Below are 7,273 nucleotides of genomic sequence, written 5' to 3' on the forward strand. Positions count from 1 at the left end.
ACCCTCACATTTCAGTAGCATATGCCATAAACCGTAAGAAGATTGGCAACACCTCTGAAATCTGCCTCCGTTCGAGAAACGTGGACACATTTTCCAGATCACCTATTTCCCAAAGCGACCCATTAGCCAAGCCACTCTCATGCACTGACGATGACGACGACGTGTGTGTTATCCACAGAATGAGCCCCGACCCGAGGTCCTGAAGAGGCAGATGCTCCCGGCAGGCGGGGGGATATTCAGTGCACAAACCGGGCCAGGCCACGCCACTCCGGGGCTGAACTGGCTCAACTCCCACACTTGTGATGAACTGGCTAACACCCGTGTTCCCGGCCAGGCTTCCGGGGCCAGCAGAGTAGGGCCACTTCTGTCCTGTCTGCTGCATGACCCCAGCTCCTAGCAGTGCCTGGCACTAAGCATCTGCTGAAGGCTGGGTCCACAGCCTGGTGGGGAGTGCTGCTAGGGTCTCAGCAACCCAAGGTCAAGGCGGCATGGCATGATGTCACAAGTGGCTTTCCCAAGGTCACAGCAGGAAGGCGCACGGCATGGCCGCTGGGCTCTCTGCCACTTTATACAATACACAGCAGTGTGTATATGTCAATCCCAATCTCCTAATTCATCCCACCCCCCTAAACACTCCCCTCGTTAGTGGTCCCCGGAGCTGTTATGAAATGCAGCCACTCTACTCCCAGGTTGGGCCTGTAATAACCTTCAAGGGACACTGAAATCGACTACAATGGGACTTCTGAGAGCATGTAAAATGAAATCATCATCAATGGGAAGAGAAAATTCTTTGTAATGTGGAGGTTTCCTCTGTAAAGGCCCTTGCTTCACTAGGGTTATCTGAGAAGCAGGAAGAAAGATTACTTCTTAAAATCACAGGCTCCAGCTCCCTTGCCAACTCTGTTATCAGAAAGATAGTGGTTTTGACACAAAATAGTAACACGCTGTGGAATCACAGGAATCATACTTCTCCGAACTAGCATCCGCCCAGCCCTGTGTCCACATCTGACCACCTCACAGGCATCGTCTCACCCCCATGCCACCTGCCCTGTGAGACAGGTCTACACTGCCAGCCTCGAAGCCTTTGGCAACCGTGGGGACGGCAGAAGAACTCAGTGGTTCCAAGCGCGGGCTCCAGAGCTGGACGGCGTTGGCCCCCAGCCCAGCACCCCCATTACTACTGACTTGCCTCCAGTTCGACTGTGCGCTTCCTCGCTGGGACAACGGCCAGGTTTATAACCCTAACCGCTACCTCTTATAGGTCCCTCCTACGTGTCGGGTGTGGCCCGCAGTGACCTCCGGTAGGAACTCGTTTAACCGGGAGGAAAGCACCTCCCTCTGAGGGTGATTACAGTGCCCAGAGCCTGCGTGGGCCCTCAGGCGGCTCCCTGCCGGGTCTTCACATGCTGGCACGGAGGGGACGGAGGGGACGTGTCAACTGCGGCGGAGGGGACCGAAGTTCAGAGTGGGCAGATGCCTTTGGTCCTGGAGAAGAGCAGCTGGGTCATCGCGAGGCCCCTGAGGCGGGCGAGTCTGAGTCCCAGGACGAGAGGGACACAGGGTCCCCACTCTCGCTCTGGAGGGCCCGGGCCCGCTGACCCTCCTCGATGAGGTCTGCCACCAGGTTCAGCCGGCAGGCCCTGAGCGCCCTCACCAGGTGGGACGCGGCCGCATCCTCCCTCCTGCTGTTCTTCCAGACTCTCAGCGACTCCCTCACCTGTTCTGCCAGGTTCCGGGGATACTTCTCCTCAATGGCTTCAATCTTGGCGTCAGACACTCTGAGGTGACGAGCCAGTTTCCTCCAGTCCTTCCCCACATTATCACAGATGATGTCAAACGCTGCCCGCAGGTCTGGGGAGGGAAAGAACACAATGACTGACCAGAGATTACGGGAGCTCTTGAGGAGACAGGTAACCCCACACTCCCTGATGGGCTCCGCGGTGCTGACCCAAGGGCTGGGTACCAAGAGGTCCTCCCGCAGAGGCCAATGACACGCAGCAGCAGAGGGACCCGGGGAGGTCGTAGAAAGCCCAGTCCTGCCCCAGCTAATCACACCCTGAAACACTACCCAAGAGGCGTGGCCAGCTCTGAAGACTTAATGGTTGGGGTGTGTTGTAACGGAGATACCCACGCAGGACAGGGAGATGGAGTTGCTCCCCCATCTCACCCTACAGTGGGTTGAATGGTGGCCCCTAAAAAGTATGTCCATGTCAAACCCCTGGAACCGTGAATGTTAACTTATTTGGAAAAGGGCCTTTGTAGATGAGATTAAGTTGACGATCTTGAGATGAGGGGATCATCCTGGATTATCCAGGTGAGCCCTAAATCCAGTGACAAGACCACGTGCCATGGAGGCAGAGACTAGAGTGATGCGGGCACAAGCCAAGAACGCCTGGAGTCCCCAGAAACCAGAAGAGGCATGGAGGCTCCTTACCGAGAGCTTTCAGAGGGAGCATGGCCTACTGACACCCTGATTTGACTACTGGACCGAGAACTGTAAGAGCATCAAATTCTGTTGCTTTAAGCCACCAAGATACGGTAATTTGTACGCCAGCCCTGAACACCCCGATTCTTATTTTGGAAGATGTCCTGACTGACACCAGTCCTCAGTCTCTGTCTACTATGTCCTCATCTGCTGAAAAGTCACTACTGAGATCAGCATGACAAACTACAAAAGGCTGTTTCTGGACGGGGGCAGCGAGAAGAGGAAGGACAAAATGCTTCTTAGAAGGCTCCTGCAAAGTTGCATCTTCAGCTACAAATCCCTGATATGCTGTCAGCCTGTGTGCCAACTCCTCCAGCTCTGTGAGATGGGCACCTGTGTTACTGACCACTTGTACAGAAGAGGAAATGGAGACACGGGAAGGTAAGTGTAAGTTATTTCTTGAGATCACACAGCTAGACAACAGCAGAGCCAGGACCACACCTTGATGGCCCACTGTGCAAAAACTGTCCCTTATCAACCAACCCGTACCTGCTGTGACGCTCCTGGTGTACTTCCACTGCACCGGGGAGGTGAGCAATGTCCTTTCCTTTCGAGTAATCTCTAACTTACCCGGAGGGGGGGGGAGGTGGAGAAAATACTGAGGCTGGGGGATGGGTGTCCATGCTCTGCAACTTAGGCTGTTAACTTCTGTGCACTCTCGTTCTCCCATTTGCAAAGGGGGTATATTACCCGTCTCCCAGGGCTGTTTAGGGAAAACCCACGCAAACCGAACCCGGAAAAGGTCAGGCGCCCGGGAGATCGAAACTACTGCTGGTCCAGCTGACCTTGCCTCCTCAGGCCCCCGCCCCGCCCCCCCGGCTCCTCCGGCGCGGCCCCGCCCCCACCTGGCTCGTCCGGCACGGCCCCAACCCCGCCTGGCTCCTCCGGCGCGGCCCCGCCCGCCCCCACCTGGCTCCTCCGGCGCGGCCCCGCCCCCACCTGGCTCCTAGGGCGCGGCCTCGCTCCCCGCCCCCCCCACAGTCCTCAGGCCCGCGCCCCCGCCTGGCTCCTCCGGCGCGGCCCCGCCCCCACCTGGTTCCTCGGGCGCGGCCTCGACCGCCCCCCCAACCCTCAGGCCCCCGCCCCCGCCTGGCTCCTCCGGCGCGGCCCCGCCCGACCCCCAGACCTCAGGCCCCCGCCCCCACCTCGCTCCTCCGGCGCGGCCCCGCCCGCCGCGCCCGCCTCGAAGTCTTCCAGGCGCCGCAGTAGGTCCTGGCGCCGCAGGGAGACGAGCATCTCGCGGAGCAGCACGGTGTTCTCGGGGCTCATCTCGTTCTGCTCCAGCAGCACGGAGAAGAGGTCCAGGCCACTCTGCACGCGCTCCAGCTTCCTCTTGCCCACGCGGCTCTGACACAGGAACTTGAGCTCGGTCAGCTCGCTGCTCGACAGGCCGGCCGACACCGAGTGCAGCAGCACCAGGAACGGGTCCATGGCGGCGGACGCGGCGGGGCCCGGCCCTCCTCTGGCTTCCCCCGGCCCGGCCCGCCGCACGCTCTCTGGCCCGCGCCCCCGCAGACCCGGCCCGCGCCTCCTCTAGCGCCCCGCGCCCCTCGGCCTAGCAGCTGAGGTTCCTACTTCGAGCGTCTGATGCCCCTTCACCGGAAGTCTCCCTTGGGACTGCTTTCTCTCGCGAGAACTCCCGGGACTCGCGCATGCGCCCCGAGTCCAACCGTAGCCATTTCCGCCCGGGGGTCGGGGGTTGGCTTGCGGCCGCCGCCAGGAGGCGCCCCAGACATGCTGAGGTGGGGGGACTGGGACCACCTCTGCGCCTGCGCACTGACGACCTTCTCCCTCTGGGTGGGCGCCTGCGGCTGTGGGTGTCCCGACGCTCCGGGCGCGGGCTGCGTTTTCTGTGGAAAGTTGCACAGCGGATGCCGATAATAAATGCATTTATTTATTAACATTTGTGAAAATGCATGTCCTTTAGTGCCCCCTGGAGATCTGTGTGCAGAAAAGACTATTTAGAGGTTTATGTAGTTTTAAAAGTTTAATAACTACTTGATATTTTAAAGTTATCCTCATTATTTTTCTGAATGCTTATTAGCGTTTACTGACGCCTACTGCGTACCACGCAGTAGGTTCTGGAGACAAATCGGGAACAAAGTGCCGAACGCCCCGCCTGCCCGGAGCTTACAGCATCAGGACACAAGGTTACCTAACAGATAAGAAAGTGCAGGAAAGCCAGAGGTTAATGCGAGTCGCGGCCAAGAGGATAGGGGGGTGGGGAGTGTGGAGGTGGGGCGGCGCACGTTGAGAGGGCGGGGTCCCAAGATGCAGGTGCACGTGCCGGGTGTGAGGGGCCAGGTGTGTAGGCTTGGGGGGAAGAGGGCGGGACCACAGTAAGAGCAGAAGCAAAGAGGAGGGCGGAGGTTGCAGGAGCAGAGCCGGGGAGGAAGGGGGTGGTCAGCGAGGGGAGGGGGCGAATCAGGAGGAGCCAGCTAAGAACGCGGCTTTACTGTCCCTGAGCCCCAGCAGAGGGTGAGTGGAAGAGTGAAGTCATCTGAGTTACCTAGAGGAAAAAAAAAACGTATATATATAATTGAGATATAATTCACATTCTCTACAACTCACCCTTTTAAAGTGTACAACTCAGTGGTTTTTAGTGTATTCATAAGGTTGTGCAATCCCCACCATTAGCTAATCTTAGTTTCGTCTTGCCCATGTAGAAACCTGGTACCCATTATTAATCACTTCCTTTCCCTCGCTCTTTCTCCAGCCCCTGGCAACCACTAATTTACTTCTGTCTCTCTAGATTTGACTGCTCTGGATATTCATGTAAGTGGAACCATACACTTTTGCGTGGCCTTTTGTGCCTGGCTTCTTTAACTGAGCGTAACATCTTCAAGGTTCATCCTTGTAGCCTGTGACGGCGCTTCATTCCTTTTCATGGGTCAGTACTGTTCCGTTGTACGGATAGACCACATTTGTGTATTCAGTCATCAGCGGATGGATCTTTCAGTTTTTTCTGCTTTTTGGCCATTATGAATATAATAAATCCCCTACGTAGGAACCTTCAAGTTGCGAACTTTCAAAGATGCGAACGTGGAACTTACTAACGAAGACCTGATGGAATTGGAGGCCCAGAAAGGACAAAGAGAGACAAGAGGAAGAAGAATTAACTGAAGAACCAAAGAGATTCATGATGCAGGAAATGGCAAGGGGATTTTCTTTATTTGAGAAGGCACTGTTAGTCTTTGAGGCACAGGACCCGAACGTAGAACAGTACACGAAGGTTGCAGCAGCCATTCAGAAAGCAATCCAGTGCTACCGTGTCGTCTATGATGGGCAAAAAAGAGCTACTACCCAGACATCACTGGATCATTTTTTCAAGAGGGTAGATAGAATTGAATCCAGCAAGGAACTAGAACCTGTGCCATCAACGTCAGGCGTGAGTGAAATTGCAGCTTGCCCTCCGTCTCATATTGCTGACGATCCTTCAGCTCTACCGTCTCCCACTTCCTTTCCCTCCTCCAGTCAGTAACTCTTCCTGCCTGTTCCCTGGATGCCAGCCCCTGGATGCCAGCTGTTGTACTACTGTACTTTTCAAGGTACTGTACTGTAAGATAAAAAATGTTTTATTTTTTGTGTTTGTTTTTTTATGTATTATTTGTGTGAAAAGTATTATAAACCTATTACAGTACAGTAGTATGTAGCCGATTGTGTTAGTTGGGTACCTAGGCTAACTTTGTTGGACTTACAAACAAATTGGACTTACGAACACGCTCTCGGAACAGAACTCGTTCGCGTGTAGGGGACTTACTGTAATGCTACTGTGAGCTCTGAGTTACATTTTTATAGAATCACTGGGTAGAACCCAGGAGACTCCACAGTAATCCAGATGAGAGGTGCAGCCTTCTTTTGATTTTGGGGTAAACGAGATTTTGTATGTAAACGAGAGGCATTGAGGATGCTTGTAAGGTCTGAAAGATGGAGCGTCCATTGGCTGACCTGGGGAGGGTGTGGGTGGGGTTGAGGCAGGAGATAGACGGGCCCCAGTTTAGACATTTACAACTAGCCTCCTATTTATGCTTTAAAAATAAAGATAATAACAGGAACAGGATAAGCAGCTGGACTTTGTCTCCTGTGGACGCTTCAAGGGAAAGGGAACGGCAGAAACAGAGAGGGGCTGACCCCTGCTGGCATAAAAGACAAAGAGACCACACAGTTCTCATTCTTGGGGCCAAGGAGACCCTCCCCCCCCCCAGACTACGCATGTGCAGAAAGGTTAAAGGGAGGGGGCGCTAGACCATAATATGTTCTGTTAACCTCTCAGAGACCCTTGCGCTGGAATCCATCTTGGCTAAAAGATGCACGTGCACACAGGGGAGGACCCTGAGTCAGACCAGATATGGACTCAGAGCCGGACAAAGCAAGATGATTGGCCAGAGGGAACCTAGAAGAACTTACCCCATATGATTTAAACCACCCCCAAAGGCACACGCCTCTCTCTCTCTCTCAGCCTGCCTGTGCTTTCTGTCTTCTCTCCTAATAAACACTTGACTTGCCTCACTACTTTTCATCTCTTTGCTGAATTCTTTCTTCAAAGCAGATGAGAGCCAGGGCCCTGCTCCTAGCCAATATTCCCTGGTGGTCTAGTGGTTAGAATTCGGCACTTTCACTGCTGTGGTCCGGGTTCAATTCCCAGGGAACTGAGATCCCACTTCAAGGTGCCGCTCACTGTGGTCGCTCACATCCACCTGAGATCAGAGTGAGTTTGGGGGAGGATCTAGTAGAGATGTTGACTGGATAGTGGGATGCGTGGACCAGGGTTCGGAACAGAGATCTGGG

At 54.9% G+C, this 7,273-nt stretch overlaps 1 protein-coding gene and 1 long non-coding RNA gene across 2 annotated transcripts; one reads left to right on the forward strand and one right to left on the reverse strand.

The window, feature by feature from the left end:
- Positions 1-771: 771 nt before the first annotated feature.
- Positions 772-4,102, reverse strand: FADD (Fas associated via death domain). The gene is made up of 2 exons (XM_057553351.1): positions 3,631-4,102; positions 772-1,851 (listed from the first exon to the last, which is right to left on the reverse strand). The coding sequence occupies exons 1-2, from the start codon at positions 3,914-3,916 to the stop codon at positions 1,505-1,507; spliced, it is 633 nt and encodes a 210-aa protein (XP_057409334.1). The 5' UTR covers positions 3,917-4,102; the 3' UTR covers positions 772-1,504.
- On the forward strand, positions 4,076-6,919 carry LOC130708919 (uncharacterized). Its single transcript, XR_009009298.1, has 3 exons — positions 4,076-4,635; positions 5,238-6,033; positions 6,759-6,919. It is a non-coding gene; the product is annotated as an uncharacterized LOC130708919 (long non-coding RNA).
- Positions 6,920-7,273: the final 354 nt, after the last annotated feature.

The sequence above is a fragment of the Balaenoptera acutorostrata genome, chromosome 9, assembly GCF_949987535.1.
Source record: "Balaenoptera acutorostrata chromosome 9, mBalAcu1.1, whole genome shotgun sequence".
Classification (NCBI taxonomy): Eukaryota; Metazoa; Chordata; class Mammalia; order Artiodactyla; family Balaenopteridae; genus Balaenoptera; species Balaenoptera acutorostrata.

Coding starts and splice junctions, on each gene's coding strand:
- FADD (XM_057553351.1), bottom strand. CDS start 3,916: ATGGACCCGTTCCTGGTGCTGCTGCACTCGGTGTCGGCCGGCCTGTCG. Junction 1,852..3,630: donor GGCCGCGCCGGAGGAGCGAG/GTGGGGGCGGGG, acceptor TTCCCTCCCCAG/ACCTGCGGGCAGCGTTTGAC.